This window comes from Jaculus jaculus, chromosome 13, assembly GCF_020740685.1.
Source record: "Jaculus jaculus isolate mJacJac1 chromosome 13, mJacJac1.mat.Y.cur, whole genome shotgun sequence".
Taxonomy (NCBI): Eukaryota; Metazoa; Chordata; class Mammalia; order Rodentia; family Dipodidae; genus Jaculus; species Jaculus jaculus.
The window spans coordinates 5,448,320-5,467,098 of record NC_059114.1 but is presented as its reverse complement, the minus strand read 5'-3'; the positions used below and the strand labels follow the sequence as shown (position 1 = coordinate 5,467,098).

At 48.9% G+C, this 18,779-nt stretch overlaps 1 protein-coding gene across 7 annotated transcripts in view; it reads right to left on the bottom strand.

The window, feature by feature from the left end:
* Specc1l (sperm antigen with calponin homology and coiled-coil domains 1 like) overlaps nucleotides 1-18,779 on the bottom strand; it is a 99,216-nt gene that overhangs the window by 73,045 nt on the left and 7,392 nt on the right. For 4 of the 7 annotated variants that reach the window (XM_045132077.1, XM_045132083.1, XM_045132080.1 and 1 more), the window contains one exon: nucleotides 3,608-3,797. The exons of 1 other annotated variant lie outside the window; for it this stretch is intronic. In XM_045132077.1, the coding sequence (XP_044988012.1) occupies nucleotides 3,608-3,760 (153 nt within the window). In that variant the 5' untranslated portion in view covers nucleotides 3,761-3,797. Of the gene's footprint in view, nucleotides 1-3,607; nucleotides 3,798-6,517; nucleotides 6,608-14,416; nucleotides 14,480-18,779 lie in introns of those variants that run through there. 2 more of the 7 variants (XM_045132079.1, XM_045132081.1) reach the window with 2 other exon arrangements.

The following is an 18,779-nucleotide window of genomic DNA, read 5'->3' as shown; positions in this document are numbered from 1 at the left end:
CTGAGGAGACCTCCTCAACATAGAGAAGAAGCTTCTAGGGGGCTGGAGAGATGGCTCAGTGGTTAAGGTGCTTGCCTGCAAAGCCTAATGACCTGGGTTCAATTCCTCCAGTACCCACATAAAAATAGATGCACAAAGTGGCACATACGTCTCGAATTCAATTGCAATAGCTACAGGTCCTGGTGGTGTACCCATTCTCTCTGTCTCTCTTCTCTCTCTCTGCTTTCAAATAAATAAAATACTTAAAGGAAAGAAAGAAAAGAATCTTCTCTCATAGCCACTAAAGAACAAAGTCCCCAGTTACGTATCAGCTCCTGACAAGAAAGGGAGTGACTCCCTGGAACTCGGGAAGAGCAGAGGGGTTCAATCAACAATGAGGAGCTTTATATCAAGAAGGCCCGCCCTCTGCACCCAGAGCTGAGCCAGGTATGAAGTGCTTATCCCTATCTCCTGCCACTATGACAAGAGAGTCACGGGAACATTACGCAATGACACACACACATGAATGGGTGACTGTGAACGCACGGTGTCTGCGTGATTACCGCCTTGCACTTCATTCTCTGGTGACTCATCCACGCTCCAACAGTAGCGGGAACGAAAGCAGCGGAGGGCTGGGTCAGACAAGCCGTCAGAGAAGTCTGTCTCTCAGTCCGCATCTCCCTCCCGCCCCTCACCCCACATGTGCTAAGGATGGAACCGGGGGCATAATGAATGTTAGGCAAGTACTCTACCACTGAGCCGTATTCCAGCCCTTCAAAAACCCTTTAATGTTCTCAATATTTCTGCTCATTTTCATTACCTTTTTCTACTTTTTCTTCAATGTTTCATCAATGACTTTCTTTCCCTATTTTAAGTGAAATCATCACTCCAGTCCAAGAAAGGTATTCCCACACAGCTTGAGAGCTGACCCTCCCTATTACCTACCTGCCTGCCTGCCTGCCTGCACACACACACACACACACTCCCTCCCTCTCTCTCTCTTTCAAAAGCAGGACTTAAACCATCTGCCAATGCAGCCCAGGCACAGGCACAGCCAGGCAGCAAGCACCAGTGAGCGTAGTATCTGTTTTATTTCGCAATGGAAAAGTACTCACTCTTGTTCAAGACCAAACTCCCAGCCACTGCAAAAGCACCGGGTCCGACACGCCTGCTCAGCGCACACGCCACAGGAAATCTTCAAAGACGCAGCCCGCCACTGGCCAGAGGCCACAGAGAGCAGGCAGTGGTGCGCATCCAATGCCAATGCTTCAACCTGCTCTCCCAGTCACGTGAGTAACAGTTCACTCGTCACCCAGGCATTCCCCGTGGAGACAGCTCCGGCAACCAGTAACCAGTCAGATCATGGATGGAGCTCCATGGAGGAGCGGCCCCTGGCCAAGGAGAGAGTCAGACCGGGGGACGTGGGGCAAAGGCCCGCTGCTGGTGCAGCCCCGGGTCACAGGACAATGCCCAGCAGCTGCTCGTGAGGGCTGCAGAGAAAACAGCGGCCGCTCCAAGCCTGGCTTGGGCTCACACCCTCAGAACAGCAAACTGGCCGGGGCTGGGCAGAGGAGCAAGTGCTTGCTGGACAAGCGTGAGTAGCTCAGCTCTGGGCCTCAGAACCCAAGTCCAGAGCTGGACGCTGCGGCAGGAATTTGAAATCCCAGACTCATCTACCAGGGAGAACGCGCAGGAAGCTGGGGCGTGGGGGAGGACAAGTAGCCTGGGAAAAGAGGCGCAGTGAACAACGTGACATCCTGCCCCAGGGGGACGTCCAGGACTGACGCCCGCGCGGGCGCCTGCGCTGACACACGGGGACGCACACAGCAGAAAGAAGGCAGGAGCACCCAGGGCTTCCCGCTCGCTCGCTCGCTCGCTCTCTCCCTCGCAGGGAGGCCCCCAGCAGTCCTCCCAAAGGGCAACCTTGCTGCGGCTCCCACTTCAGCTGTATCAGGCTTCTCCCCAACATGCCAGCGACTCCCTCCTGGCTTCTGTGCAAAGCCTACGTTTCTACCCCAAACACTCCCACCCAGGCAACAAAACAAGTGAATTCTGAATTGAAAAGATTACAAGAAACCTGTGTGAGTCTATGTGCAGGATGTCAAAAGGCAGGACTAGCAGGAAAATGGCATGGGGAAACCTGGTCCGTGGGATGGCCCGAACCAGCACAGACAGAACAGGGCCATGTGGGACACAGTACATGTCAGACTGCTCCTGGGCTACAGGATTCTAGATCCAATAATAAAACTGTTACTGCGTTGGAAAGATGGCTTAACCATTAAGGCACTTGCCTGCAAAGCCTAAGGACCCAGGTTCGATTCCCCAGTACCCATGTAAGCCAGATGCAGATGTCTGGAGTTTGTTTGCTGCAGCTAGAGGCCCTGACATACCCATTTATTCTCTCTCTCCCTTCCTCTCTCTTTTGCTCTCTCAAATAAATAAATATTTTTTTTTAAAAATGATACTTGGGCTGGAGAGATGGCTTAGCGGTTAAGCGCTTGCCTGTGAAGCCTAAGGACCCCGGTTTGAGGCTCGATTCCCCAGGACCCATGTTAGCCAGATGCACAAGGGGGTGCACGCGTCTAGAGTTCATTTACAGTGGATGGAGGCCCTGGAGCACCCATTCTCTCCCTCTCTCTCTCTCTCTTTCTCTCTCTCTCTGCCTCTTTCTCTCTCTGTCTGTCGCTCTCAAATAAATTAATAAATAAACAAACAAAAATTTTTAAAAAATGATACTAGCCAGGTGCGGTGGTGCACGCCTTTAATCCTAGCCCTTGGAAGGCAGAGGTAAGAGGATCACTATGAGTTCAAGGCCACCCTGAGACTACACAGTGAATTCCAAGTCAGCCTGGACCAGAGTGAGACCCTGCCTCAAAAACAAAACAAAATAAACAAAAAACTGTTACTACCTGCCATTTACTAAGCACCTGGTCTGTGCTGACCACTTTAATACATTCCCTCATTTAGTTATGACCACAGCCCTCTGCAGCAGGTATTAAGTAAGCCCAAGTCTGCTGCCCAAAGCCCCTGGTTTAATTAATCATTCTGTACCAAAAAATAATTAATCCAGTCTCTAAGGAATAGAAAGAAAATCGATTATGCTCTTTCTTACCAAATTAAAGCTCCCAACGTTGACGAGGACTAACACTAGGTCAGCCGTCAGAAGAACAGCAACTGACCACGTGAAAGGGTGTGGGGTGGAGCTGAAAGCCACTGTCCAGAGCTCACAGGGACACAACTGGCCATTCTCTAAGAATGCTCAATAGCCTTTGCACGAAGCCTCGCAGAGCTAGAAGCACGCTGCTCTACTATGTCCCCAGGACATCTGGCACTTTCTGTGTGTGTTTCTTACTCTTGCTGACACCTCACAACTCCTCTTCCTCCGCAGCCTCCCGGGAGCAGACTCCCTCCAGCACATAGGCACAACGCCCTGCAAAGCCCATGACTGGCGTCAGGCATAAAGATACACCAAAACACTAATTAAGGCCGCCTCTGCTACGAGCCCTCTTCAAAGGCTTTGTGCTCCCAGTACAAAGGGGGAACCCCACATAATGGTCATTTAATAAATTTGACATATTAAAGTGCGCTCTTCACATTCACTGCATATTCAATCATCGCGTGTTAGTACCTTTGACAAAGACGCTGCTGGGCCGGGCTTTACAAGTCTGCCTCCTACTGCCGCTGAAGAGCTGCTGTCAGGCTTAATTTTTTCTACTGTTTGTGATTTACTCGTCCCAGACACCTTAGGCACTGAGCCAACACTCCTGCTTGCTTTCTTCATTCTGGGCTGCCTCTTCGCGATACATTTACAATCAAATCTGGGGAAAGAAATGACATCACACTGAGAAAAAAGCTGGAAGATAGCTCTTAATCTCTTTTTAAGAATTTCAACCACAGTAGAAACCCAGAAGCTGCTGAGAGCACGACACTAAGGTAGACTTAGCACCCACCCACCACGGCTCAGGAGTCTTGTGAAGGACCCACCCACCACGGCTCAGGAGTCTTGTGAAGGACCCACCCACCACGGCTCAGGAGTCTTGTGAAGGACCCACCCACCACGGCTCAGGAGTCTTGTGAAGGACCCACCCACCACGGCTCAGGAGTCCTGTGAAGGACCCACCCACCACGGCTCAGGAGTCTTGTGAAGGACCCACCCACCACGGCTCAGGGAGTCTTGTGAAGGACCCACCCACCACGGCTCAGGAGTCTTGTGGAAGGACCCACCCACCACGGCTCAGGAGTCTTGTGAAGGACCCACCCACCACGGCTCAGGAGTCTTGTGGAAGGGGGCAGAAAGACTGAAAGCACTGCAGAGAAAGAGCCTCCAAAGGCCCTGCCCACCCTCCAGGACTGACTGACGCCCTCCAACTCATACTCCACCAGCAAAACCACTGAGGAGGGCGCTCCACAGAATGGGGGCACTGAGAAAGGAAATGATGGTACTAACATATGATGTATCCTTACAAAGTTTCTACTTAATGGAAAAATAAATAAATAAAAATAAGGGGCTGGAGAGATAGCTTAGCAGTTAAGGTGCTTGCCTGCAAAGCCCAAGGACCCAGGTTCAATTTCCCCAGGACCCACGTTAGCCAGATGCACAAGGGGCACACGCGTCTGGAGTTCGTTTGCAGTGGCTGGAGGCCCTGGCATGTCCATTCTCCCTCGCTCTTGCTCTCTCAAATAAATAAATAATAAAATATTTTAAAAGAAAGAAAGAATTTCACTATGTAACTGAGCATGATGGCCCATGCCTATAATCCCAGGAAGATCACCATGAGTTCGAGGCCAGCCTGGACTACAGAGTGGGTTCTAGGCTAGCCTGGGCTAAAATGAGACTATTGCAGTCAGGTTCACATTGCTGGCAGAAAACCCAGAACAAGAGCAGTTTGTGGGAGAAAGGGGTTTATTTTGGCTTACAGATTCAAGGGGAAGCTCCATCTTGACAGGGGGAAACGATGGCATGAGCAGAGGATGCACATCACCTCCTGGCCAACATCAGGCGGACAACATGAACAGGAGAGTGTGCCAAATACTAGCAAGGGGAAGCTGGCTATGACAACCCATAAGCCTGACTCAACAATACACGATCTCCAGGAGGCTTTAATTCCAAAATCACCATCAGCTGGGAACCTAGCATTCAAAACACCTAAGTTTATGGGGGGACAACTGAATCAAACCACCACAGAGACCTTGCCTCAAATTGGGAATTAACTACTCTACTGATGTGTGGGGATGGCTGTACTTTCCAAATTATCCTGTAGCCTTAATTCAAATGTTAGTTGGGGTACGCCTCACACCAGCCAGAACACCCCAGCATCCTAGCCCTCAGCTCTAAATGTTCCCAGCGCGCTGGCTGCGTCAAGTGGCAGCGCAAACTCGTTTTCTCTGACACAACATGAACATGCTGAGTCTCTAAACTCGTACCTGACATGGCCAAGATGGAAGGGTCCTGGGGAGATGGCTCAGAGGTTAAAGCCACTTGCTTGCAAAACCTGCTATCCTGGGGGTACGCTTCCCCAATCCTCACATAAAGCCAGATGCACAACTTGGTGCATACATATGGAGTTTGTCTGCAGCAGTTAGAGGCCTGGCATGCCCCAACCCCCCCACCTCACCCACCCCTGCTCTCTCAAATAATTTTTTATTTTGTTTTGGTTTTTTGAGGTGGGATCTTGCTCTAGCCCAAGCTGACCTGGAATCTACTATGCAGCCTCAGGATGGCCTTGAACTTATTGTGATCCCTCCTACCTCTCTGCCTCCCGAGTGCTGGGATTAAAAGCGTGCACCACCATGCCTGGCTTCAAACAAAATTTTTTTAAAGAAAATGGCTCAGATAAAATTTTTTTTTCAACCCACTTTTTTTCTGTTGTTTGTTTTTTGAGGTAGGGTCTTACTCCAGGCCAGGCTGATATGGAATTCACTATATAGTCTCAAGATGGCCTCCAACTCAGGGTGATTCTCCTAATCCTGCCTGCCAAGTGTTAGGATTAAAGGCATGCAGCATCATATCCAGCCCAGACATTTTTAAAAATATTTATGTATTGATTTATGACAAAGGAGAGAGGACAGAAGGAGAGAGAGAGAATGAGAATACCAGGGCCTCCAGCCATGGCAAATAAACTCCAGACTCTTGTGCCACCATGTGCTTTTGGCTTAAGTGGGTTCTGGGAAATTGAACCTGAGTCCTTAGGCTTTCACAAGCATCTCCTTAACCACTAAGCCAACTCTCCAGCCCAACATAGACATTCTTTCTTTTTTTTAATAATTTTTTTGGTTTATTTTTATTTATTTATTTGAAAGCAACAGACAGAGGCAGAGAGAGAGAATGGGCACGTCAGGGCCTCCAGCCAGTGCAAACTCCAGCCGATGCATGAGCCCCCTTGTGCATCTGGACTGAGCGGGAGTGGCAGTGTCTGTTACGTCACGTCCACATGAGCGCGTGATGCATGTGAGGACTGAGCGGGAGCGGCAGTCATTTTCAGAAACAACCATGGACTACCGTGACAACATAAGACAATCATCTAAAACGAAAGCTCACCGTGAACTTCAGGTGCTGTGTGCATGGTAACTTCTGAGGAGCCATGTTGGGCACAACAAAGGTTGGTCTGTTTTATAAGCTTTCTGCACACTGATAAAAAAGAGTAACCATTTAGAACCAAAAGGCTCATTTCAGCAGCTTATGTATTTTACTCAGTCAGTGACTGAACGTTCCAGACACAGCCTGCCTTGTAATAACGCCAAACATCCCTACAGGCTGGTGGTGCAGACGGAGGGACAGCTGGAAAGAACACGGCGCCTCCCAGAGCTCCACTCTCCGGCCTTCTCCTGTTCCTGCTTTTCCCAGGTAGGAAGCGCTGCTCTGGCAATGACCAGCTCTCTCCCACTCTCCTCCTCCACGTGGTCCTCTGCCCACTGACCACTCCCTGGGTGCCCACGTCTACCATCCAGTTCGTGCACCTTTGCCGGTGACACTGAAAACGGCCTGGGCAAAGGTCAGTTGTCTACCGCAGGTGCAGCGTCCAGCCACACTGATCCCAGCCGGCCAGCAAGGGATGCCTTCCACCTGTACGGCGAAGGACCCACGCCCGACTGACTCAAGGCGCTTCAAAAGGAAGCAGCACTCCTTTGGCCTGGCTCTCTGGGCTCTCCAAGTTTCCCGCCTAGTAAATGCCCGCAGCGCCCCCGCCACCCAGCCTAGTAAATGCCCGCAGCGCCCCACCGCCCAGCCTAGTAAATGCCCGCAGCGCCCCGCCGCCCAGCCTAGTAAATGCCCACAGCGCCCCGACGCCCAGCCTAGTAAATGCCCGCAGCGCCCCGCCGCCCAGCCTAGTAAATGCCCGCAGCGCCCCGCCGCCCAGCCTAGTAAATGCCCGCAGCGCCCCGCCGCCCAGCCTAGTAAATGCCCGCAGCGCCCCGCCGCCCAGCCTAGTAAATGCCCGCAGCGCCCCGCCGCCCAGCCTAGTAAATGCCCGCAGCGCCCCGCCGCCCAGCCTAGTAAATGCCCGCAGCGCCCTGCCGCCCAGCCTAGTAAATGCCCGCAGCGCCCCGCCGCCCAGCCTTCACGCCTGGCGCACTTTCCTCTGACAGCTTGCACTCTCCAGCAGCCTCTGCCTAGCCTTCTAAGCCCCTCAGACTGACATTTTCCAGAGCAATGTACTCTAAAATAACTTCAAACAAGGATGAGGATGTTCTAGGCACCTAACTGTACTAGTAGGGCAGTCACTGATGGCCTCTAAACACAGTGTCTCCATCATCACATGAGGAATTCCTCGTGAAAAATAAATACACATTTCTGCTCACGTTCTAGACAGCATTTATCTCCGCTGGGTCTGCTGCTCAGGTGAACCCTAATACACTTACTAAGACTAAGAACAAGAGAAAATTACTTCCCCTCAAAGTCTACAATAATTCCATCAAAAAATGCAGAGATAACATTAAAATGATAAATAAAAGAGCCAGGCATGGTGGTGCGTGCCTTTAACCCCTGTCTCGGGAGGCAGGGCCGAGGAGCGCTGAGTCGGAGGTCAACCTGTCAACACACTGAGTTCCAGGTCAGCGTGGGCATAAGAGCGGCTGCTGCAGTCAGGCTCACATCACTGGCAGAAAACACCTGACCAAGGGCAGCTTACGGAGGGAAAAAAAGGTCTATTTTGGCTTACAGACTCACGGGGACGCTCCATGATGGCAGGCGAAAATGATGACATGAGCAGAGGGTAGACCTCACCTCCTGGGCAACAGCCGGAGGACAAACAGCCACATGAGAGTGTGCCAAATACTAGCAAGGGGAAGCTGGCTGTAACACCCAAAAAACCCATCCCAACAATACACTGCCTCCAAGAGGCTTTAATTCCCAAATTGCCGTCAGCTGGACACATGGCATTCCAAACACTTCAAGTTTATGGGGGACACCTGAATCAAACCACCAGAGACCCTTCCTCAAAACAACAAAAACTGTAACCTAAGAATAGATATAAACACTGAAGAATCAGTCAAAAGGCAACTTCAAACTCCGGGAAGGAGCCACACGGTGACAAGTCAGTAAGTACCAGCTGAATCAAAAACCAAAAGCCCATCTGACAGGACCATGTGCCTAAGAAAACCAAACACATCCCAGCAAAAATGCTTTCCTTAGCTCAATCGTAATGCAGCACCTGGCGCTATGATACTGCATCAGGAGACAGGCTTCTCGCTTCCTAGGAAGCACAGCACACACTCACACAGTGCACTGACGACACATTTCAGCACTGGCTCCACTGGAGAAGCCAAGGACTTGTAACAAGCCTTGTCATGTCACCACAGGAGAGAGAAGCAAGGGTGAGACGTCCTCAGGTGTGGGGTTTTCTGTTTAGTCCAAATCCACAGGCAAAAGCCCAACAGTGCTTAAAAAGCTCCCATGCTGCGGGGTGTGATGGCGCACGCCTTTAATCCCAGCACTCGGGAGGCAGCACTTGGAGGATCGCCGTGAGTTTGAGGCCACCCAGAGATTACCTAGTGAATTCCAGGTCAGCCTGGGCTACAGGGAGACCCTACCTCGAAAAAAACAGAAACAAAAAAAGAAGCTCCCATGCTTATTAAGGAGGCCCAATTTAAATATACTTATTTAATACAGTAAGTTTTCTTAGGCACATGGTCCTTTCAGATGGGCTGTTGGTTTTGATTCACCTGGAGAGATGGCTTAGCGTTTAAGGCATTTGCCTGCAAAGCGAAAGGAAACAGGTTCAATTCTCCAGAACGCACATAAGCCAGATGCACAAGAGGGCTCATGCATCTGGAGTTTGTTTGCAATGGCTGGAAGCCCTGGTGTGCCCATTCTCTTTTTCTCAAATAAATAAATAAATAATATTTTTTTAAAAACAATAAATAAATATGCTTATTTTGATTGTAACAGTATTTTGTTATTTTTAAGACAGGCTGTACCTAATGTGGGGGGGATTATTGACAATTTATACATTTAATACATTTATACATTTAATACATAATACATTTAATAGCAGTTGTAATACATACAACTTATGATTTAGTGAGGCAATCATGGCCTTCCCAGTATGCCTCTCCTTGCCTCCACTACCAGGGAAGGAAGACTGTGTCCCACTTCCTCTCCCCACCCTAGGAACACACTCCCCTTGATTGTGCCAAAGCCACAACAGGAGAGAACAGCGCTCCCTGGTGGGCATGGCCTCCCCTCCCCACCACAGGAGGAGGGAACAGCGCTCCCTGGTGGGCATGGCCTCCCCTCCCCACCACAGGAGGAGAGAACAGCGCTCCCTGGTGGCCATGGCCTCCCCTCCCCACCACAGCAGGAGAGAACAGCGCTCCCTGGTGGGCATGGCCTCCCCTCCCCACCACAGGAGGAGGGAACAACGCTCCCTGGTGGGCATGGCCTCCCCTCCCCACCACAGCAGGAGAGAACAGCGCTCCCTGGTGGCCATGGCCTCCCCTCCCCACCACAGGAGGAGAGAACAGCGCTCCCTGGTGGCCATGGCCTCCCCTCCCCACCACAGCAGGAGAGAACAGCGCTCCCTGGTGGGCATGGCCTCCCCTCCCCACCACAGGAGCAGAGAACAGCGCTCCCTGGTGGCCATGGCCTCCCCTCCCCACCACAGGAGCAGAGAACAGTGCTCCCTGGTGGCCATGGCCTCCCCTCAAGCTCCCTTCCTTCTGCCTGCAGTCTGGTGAGCGAGCCGGGAGCACAGTCACAGGAGAAAGGCTCCACTCACTCACACAGTCCATATGGGCGATGGGAGCAGAACCAAAGCTGCTCCAATAAGGAACAGGGTCCAGTCAGACCTCAGCAGGCTTGGACCAAAGCTGAGGAAAGGAAAAGTAAATAATTTTTCAAAGCTGTGGCTTCCTAAGAGAGACACTGTTGCTACTTCTGAAATAGGAGAGCGCCCACCTGCCCATGAGGAAGCCCATGCTGCACAAGGACTGGCGCGCTGGAGTCCTGTATTCACCCTCTAGCCAGAAAAGAAGAAACCGTAGTTAAAAGTTGGAAGCAACTAGCCTGACTGGTCAGTTCTTGGGCTGGGAAGACGACTGTGTGGTAGAAGCTTGCCATGCACGTGTGAGTCCCCGAGCAGAGACCCTAGAGCCCAAGTGATACCTGGATGAGTAGGGAGCCTGGGACAGGAACATTCCCAACACCCATGACAACCTGCTCACCTAGCATTTGCAGCCATAAACAACGAAAAGACCCAGCCTCACACAAGGACACATGAGTTGTCCTCCAGACACTACGGCAGCACAACTATCTCTTTGGCTAGGCAGACAGATGGGGGAAGGGCCCTTGGCAGCTGGCTATGCTGTGGCGTACCCAAAGATGGCGACAAGATGGCCAAGAGGGTGAGTCACTTCCTACCTCTCCCCTGAGTGAATTTTCACACCAAGGCTCCCTTGGCAGGCTTTGAGGGCTGCACAGTACAGGGGGATGCATCATGGGCCAACCAGCGTCTTCGTCTGTTTAAGCTGACCAATTACCGACGCTGGGTGGTGTATGGGCAGACTTCCCTCATTCAAAGTCTCAAATCTGCTGGCTCCCACTGGGACAGCAGATTTCCAGTTCTGGAGTCCCCTCCTCCTTGAGAAGTCTGTGTTCTCTTTACTTCAAAATAAACTTTCCTCTTTTAAAAACTTTCCTGCTCTTCAATGCCTTAATCAGCAGAGAAAACAAACCCAGTCCCTAGATAGTAACACTCTGGCCACCACACACACGGCGGGGGGGGGGGGGGGGTGGTGTAAAAGAAAAATGTCTACTAAGCCACAACTAACAGAATGGCAGGTAAAAACGACTTATCAAAAAAGCCACTACACAACTCTTACTGCACTGTCACAGAAAAACCCACTCATAAATTTCTATTACGCAACAAGGAAATATTTAGAACTATAAAGAAGCTCCCTAAATTTTCCAGACTTGGAGTATTTGGAACACTCTCTTTTCCTCTGACTGCTTTTCAAAGAGTCACAGAATTTAAAAACCTCCCCTCACACCTCCACTGCTCAGACCCATTTTAGACGAATCTCTTCTTACTGCAATCTGCTGAAGGGGCCATCAAACTATTGATAATACTTAACATTCCTGACAAGTGAAAGGCTGGAAAAAGAAAGCCTAAAAGAATTTCTGGCTACAATGCACAAATTATTTTTTCCAGATTTAGTCCAAAACAAGTTGATTCCTCAAGTTTAACCTGCCAGAATGCAAAAAAATTTCCAGTTGCTTCTGGCCATACCCTCCTCTGCCAAGACTTCTTAACATTTACAAAAAGGAAGCCTTTATCCATGACCTCTTCAAATCATGGTTTTACGCTCAGATTTTTGACAAGTAGTGACAAACTGGCACAATATTGTACTCATAAAATCACCAGTCAAAATGCCCCGTAGAAGGTGGAGAAAACTTAACCCTAAAGCCATAGGCTCTGGCTGGTAACTCCCAGGTTCAGAACGGTATTAACCCCCACCCAGAGAGTGGGTTGGTTAGGGAAGCCCATGAGGTCCCCAAAATAATGCAGACTATCACCAAAGTACCGTTACCCACCAGAGCTAATTGTAAGTTAGACCCTACTGCTGAAAACATCACAGGGTGTGAGCACAGGGTAACAAGAGATCACTCCGAGACCGAGAAAGACGCCAGCTCCCTGACAGCCAGCCCTCACAGTGCAGGAAAGTACTATGCACATCGATAGGTCACCAACAGTGTGGATAAGCAGGTTACAAAACCAGCCAGCCAGGCAAGACACCTGTGCAATAGTGGCACATAGGTTAGGGGTAATCAACTACTCTCCAGTTGGTCATGAGGCCCACTCAGTGGGAGGGAACTCATACTGGGCACACAGAACCAAGGTCAGAATCCTATGGATAGGAAGACTCTAGAGAGAAGTTCCCAGTGTTCCTTGGGTATACCCCTAAAAAAGTCTTTGCAAGGACTATGTTTATCCCTTTTGATTCATGCTATCCTCTTGCTTGGAGAATCTGCTTTTTACAACAGATGGCAGCAAAAACTGGGGAGAATCAAGACCCATCAATAAGATAAGAAACGATCGCCAATTTCCCAGCGGGAGATGAGTCAGCCCATCCCATCTACCAGGGCCCGGGAGACACTCTAGTGGAAGCACTGCTCTCACCGCTAGCCTGACAACACCCTCCAGGGAGACGGTGGGAGACACCAAGGAGACTCAGAACTCCCCAAGGCAGTAATGCAGAGAACACAGACAGCTCAGCACTGAGGAGACTTACACACCCACGAGGCTCAGGGAAGGGGGCAGGTGGGAGCCACAGCATGGGGAGAGGTACACAGAGGCACTGGAGCCCCAAGACCCAATATGTGAACATCAATAAGCCCACTGAGGAGGGGCCTCAGTGAAATACGGGTAGGAAACCCAATGGGAATATGAGCACTGTACCATATGTTCATCATGCAAAATTCATAATGACAAAAATAATTTAAAACTTAACTGGGGGCTGGAGAGAGGGTTCAGCAGTTAAGGCATTTGCCTGCAAAGCCTAAGGACCTGAATTCAATTACCCAGTACCATATAAAGCCAGATGCACAAGGTGGGGGCACGCACCTGGAATTCGCTTGCAATGACTAGAGGCCCTGGTGTGCCCATTTAATCTATCTCTCTCTCTTCCCAGCCCTCTCTCTCTCCCAAATAAATAAATAAATAAATAGAGCTGGAGAGATGGCTTAATGGTTAAGGTGCTTGCCTGTGAAGTCTAAGGATCCAGGTCAGTACCCCAGAACCCACGTAAGCCAGATGCACATGGTAGCTCATGTGTATGGAGTTCATTTGCAGTGGCTAGAGGCCCTGGCATACCTGTTCACACTCTCTCTCTCCCCCTCTAATAAACAAATAAATAAAGAAATAAAATAATTAAAAAACATTAATTCCCAGTCTTCTTTAATTAAAAGCATCAATTTATGTATTTGTACATTAGTAACAAAATCAACCCTAGTACGGTGGTACACATCTATGATCCCAGCACTGGGAAGATGGAGACAGGAGAATCAGAAGTCTGAAGCCACCCTGGACTACATGAGACCCTGTCTAAAAAAAAAGAAACATTTCTCTTTTGTACCTCACCAATGAGTCAAATATAACAATGTAAAAATACTTCTTAAATAGTCTAAAATTTCAGTCTTGAGAATTTTTTAAAATATCTCATTATTTGGCCTCTAGCCACTGCAAATGAACTCCAAACACATGTCACCTATGCATCTGGCTTATGTGGATACTGGGGAATCAAACCCAGGTCCTTAGGCTTTGTAAGCAAGCAACTCAATGGTTGAGCTATCTCTCCAGCCTTTGTTTTGACAATGAAATAAAGGAATTCTTTCCAAACAAGTTAAAATAGATTAGAAAAAGTCAGGAATGGTGACACATGCCTTTAATTCTAGCACTCAGGAGGCAGAGGTAGGAGGATCACCATGAGTTCAAGATCATCCTAAGACTACAGAGTGAATTCCAGGTCAGCTTGGGCCACAGTAAGACCCTACCTCAAAAAAAAAAAAAAAAAAAAAAAAAAACAGAAACGGAATACAAAGGTTCCAGCCCTGTTTCCTGGTGTCTCTGGGTAGCGGTACTCAGAGCAGAAGGGCAACTTTGCAACAGGGACAGCCGGTACCGGTGGTAGAAAATGTTTGATTGTCACAATAGAGAAGGGAAGGGTGACTTTTCTGTTTTATTTTTCCAAAATAAACCTTTCTTAACTTACTCTTCTGTGTCTCTATACTTGCCAATTCCTTGCAAGTAGTAAAACAAAAGGTGGAGAGCCACTGGCTTGGAGAAACAGAATGACTGTTGAGTATCTGGTGAGCTAACCCTAAGCTACATCCAGAGGGGCTCCATTATTCTCAAAACCAGTAACAGTACCCTTAGTTAACAGGAATGCTACAGAATAACAATGATTCAACTCCAGACAACAAAGGCAAAACTCCATTTACCTTAAAAGGCATAATATTAGAAGCTGGGGATGTAGCTCAGTGGTAGAGTACCAGGCCCTGAGTTGGATAACCAGCACTGCAAAATAAATAAAAGTTAAAAGAACAACAGGAGCTGGAGAGATGGCTTAGTGGTTAAGTGTTTGTCTGTGAAGCCTAAGAACCCCAGTTTGAGGCTCAATTCCCCAAGACCTAATTAAGCCAGATGCACAATGTGGCACATGCATCTGGAGTTTGTTTGCAGTGGCTGGAGGCCCTGGATAGCCATTGTCTATCTATCTGCTTCTTTCTCTCTATCGCTCTCAAAGAAATAAATAAAAATAAACAAAAAAAATTTAAAAAAAGAACAACAGGGCTGGAGAGACGACTTAGCGGTTTAAGGCACTTGCCGGCGAAGCCTAAGAACTTACGTTCGAATCTCCAGGTCCCACGTTGCCAAATGCATGGTGACACAAGCATGCAATGTTGCACATGTGCCACAAGGGGGCGCACACATCCGGAGTTCCTTAGCAGTGCCTGAAGTCCTGGCACACCCATTCTCTCTCTCTGCCTCTCTCTCTCAAAATTAAAAAAAAAAATTATCACACCTAGGCAGAGAGAATGCTCATTGCTCCCTTTCTCCCCACTGCATTTCCGCATCACCTCAAATCTCCCAACCTCACCTCTGACCCAGAACGGCACAGACTTGGTCATCTGGTAAGGATCTACCTTGGGGTGTGGTTCAGTGGTACACAAAGCACTGAGATCCAAAAAGAAAAAAATCTAAACCCTCTCAACTCCAGCGTTCTGAGACTACATAGTGAATTCCAGGTCAGCCTGGACTAGAGAGACACACCTTACCTGGAAAAAAAGCAAAACAAAACACCGGGCTTGGTGGCACACGCCTTTAATCCCAGCACTCCAGAGGAGGATCGCTGTGAGTTCAAGGCCACCTGAGACTACATAGTGCATCCCAGGTGGGCCTGGGCTACAGTGAGACCCCACCTCAAAAAAACAGAGGAAAAGATCATGACATCAAAATAAAAGACAGACTGATTAAGAAGGGGAGGGGATATAATGGATAATGGAGTTTCAAAAGGGAAAGTGGGGGAAGGGATGGTATTACCATGGGATATATATATTTTTTTAATTTTTTTGTCCATTTTTATTTATTTGAGAGTGGCAGACAGAGAGAAAGAGAGAGAGAGAGAATGGGCGTGCCAGGGCCTCCAGCCACTGCAAATGAACTCCAGACACATGTGTCCCCTTGTGCATCTGGCTAACATGGGTCCTGGGGAGTTGAGCCTCGAACTGGGGTCCTTAGGCTTCACAGGCAAGCGCTTAACCGCTAAGCCATCTCTCCAGCCCTACCATGGGATATTTTTTATAATCATAGAAGTTGTTAAAAATTTGGGGAAAAAATAATACAAAAAAGAACTATAAAAAAGAAATAAATAAAATGTTAAAAAAAAAAAGAAAGAAAAAACAAAGGGTGGAGAGATGGCTTAGTGGTTAAAGAGCTTGCCTGCGAAACCTAAGATTGGTTGGGTTCCCAAGCCCATTTATGAAATAAACTTAATTCATGAAGTTTGTTTTAATAGTTCCATGAAATCTAGTGAGCATCCCTAGCAACACATGGGGAAGGTACGCTGTGTGTTTGCCCCCACCCCAGGCAGGGTCTCACTCTAGCTCAGGCTGACCTGTAATTAACCATGTGGTCTCAGGGTGGCCTCAAACCCACAGTGAGCCCCCCCATCCCCCCGCCTCCCAAGTGCTGGGATTAAAGGCCCGGCGCTTCCTTTCATGACGTGTGCTCTTCTCTCACCAAGTCCTGAGACAGTTAGTGAGTCCTGAGACAGTGCAGCTGTCACTTTCCCTGTTCTGTAAGCCAGGCAAAAAGGCTAAGAATACAGAGCTAACCAGTGAGCATGCTTGGATGTAAGCCCAGGTTTCTAACCCAAAATGCTATGTTCCTTTCACTGTAGCATATGTTGCCTTTCAACTGGGATGTGTTATTACACGGCTGAAGGAACCACACAGCTTTTTGCCTGAGAACAAGTGAGTTGGGCATCTTGTGAATTAACATATTTGAAGGGCTTTTACTTGGAGAGAGTGGGGTGGTTTTGCATTGGCATTGCACTGGAATTTTTGGTTCCAAGTGGAGGGCTTCCCTTCTGAGTTAGCACCTGGTAGGAGCCAGGTTGTGGGGTACGTCAGGGTGGGGGGCCAGGTTGCCCTTGCCCCTGCCCCGTTTCACTGGACCATGCTTTCCTCTTCTGCTCACCCGTGTTTGCTTTTACACTGTTGTTTGGCCTTGTATCTGCTCCCCTGTAAACCAGGCAGATATGTTTTCACTACATTAAAGCTTTTTTATTTTTTTTAAGGTTTTTCGAAGGTAGGGTCTCACCCTAGCCCTGATTGACCTGGAATTCACTATGTAGTCTCAGGGTGGCCTCGAACTCACCACGATCCTCCTACCTCTGCCTCCTGAGTGCTGGAATTAAAGGTATGAGCAACCTCACCTGGAATATAAATAGCTGAATTTTCAGCACTAGGGAGGCAGAGGTAGGAGGATCACTGTGAGTTCGAGGCCACCCTGAGACTACATTGTGAATTCCAGGTCAGCCTGGTCTACAGCAAGACCCTACCTTAAGAAAACAAATAAATAAATAAATAGCTGAATTTTTTTTTATTTTTTATTTATTTATTTGAGAGCAACAGACACAGAGAGAAAGACAGATAGAGGGAGAGAGAGAGAATGGGCGCGCCAGGGCTTCCAGCCTCTGCAAACGAACTCCAGATGCTTGCGCCCCCTTGTGCATCTGGCTAACGTGGGACCTGGGGAACTGAGCCTCGAACCGGGGTTCCTAGGCTTCACAGGCAAGCGCTTAACCGCTAAGCCATCTCTCCAGCCCAATAGCTGAATTTTTAAGGCAATGACTGGATGAAGTAAGACGACATGCCAGTAGAGGGAGACAAAGACACTGGAGAAACAGCTGCTCACAGCTCAATGAGAAACCTAAATAAATGAAGTGCGGGAAGAGTGAGCACAGGCCAGAGGCAATGGTGCTGTACCCAAACTGCCAAGCTAAGGAGGCCTCATTACGAAACAGTGGACCAGGGTGAAGCACTCTGAAAACACTACCACAGGCCGGGCATGGCGGCACACATCTTTAATCCCAACACTCAGGAGGCGGAGGTAATGGAGGATCGCCAAGAGTTAGAGGCCATCCTGAGACTACATAGTGAACTGCAGATCAGCCTGGGCCAGAGAGAAACCCTAGGTGGTGGTGGGGGGGGGGGGGAGCGGGGAGAACTACAACAGATGTGAGAAAAGCTCTTCCCCTGAGGCTGGGGATGGACACCTGGTCCCCTGTGACCCCGGGCCCCACCCCTGTGCATAGGAAAAAATGACCCGATTAAGAGGTCTTCACTCTGCTCTCGCGGACGGACTTCCTTTGGGGAACTGTCAGAGCAAGAGCACAGCCCACGTGAGCGAAGCGCTAGGTCTGGTCCCAGCACAAACTGGATGTGACAGCACACTTCTGTTGTCCCAGCACTTGGAAAGTGGAGGCAGGAAGACCAGAAGTCCAAGATCATACTTAGCCTCACAACAAGTTCAAGGCCAGCCTGACACTTGAGACTCTGTCTAAACATTAACAACAGTGCACTGGAGAGAGAGTTTAGCAATTAAGACACTTGCCTGCTAAGCCTAAGGATCTAGGCTCGATTCCCCAGGATCCATGTAAGCCATGGCACATGTGTCTGGAGTTTGTTTGCATTGGCTGGATGCCCTGGTGCACCCATTCTCTCTCTGTGTCTGTCACTCTCAAATAAATAAGTAAAAATAGGGCTGGAGAAATGCTTAGTGGTTAATGCATTTGCCTGCAAAGCCTAAGGACCCCAGTTCAATTCCCCAGGACCAACGTAAGCCAGATGCACAAGGGGGCGCATGTGTCTGAAGTTCGTTTGCAGAGGCTGGAGGCCCTAGCGCACCCATTCTCTCTTTCTCTCTGCCTCTTCCTCTCTCTCAAATAAATAAATAAAATTTTAAAAAAAAACTTTCTTAAAATAAACAAATAAAAGTATTTTTAAAAAAGAATTCCAGATTTATTTTTAATTACTTATTTTGAGACAGGGACTCATGTAGCCCAGGTTGGCCTTGAATGCCATATGCAGCTAGGGCTAACCTTTTCTTTGGAGGGTCTCATGAAGCCTAGGCTGGCCTCAAAATGCGCAAAGAAAGCTTGACTCTTGGTCCCTGCTTCCACCTCCCAAACACTAGGATTGTAGGTGTGTGCTACCACACCCAACTTGAGATTACATTAATTTTAAGGTATTTCTAAACGTACCCTCTAATACATTTTGATCCACTGCAGGTTTATTT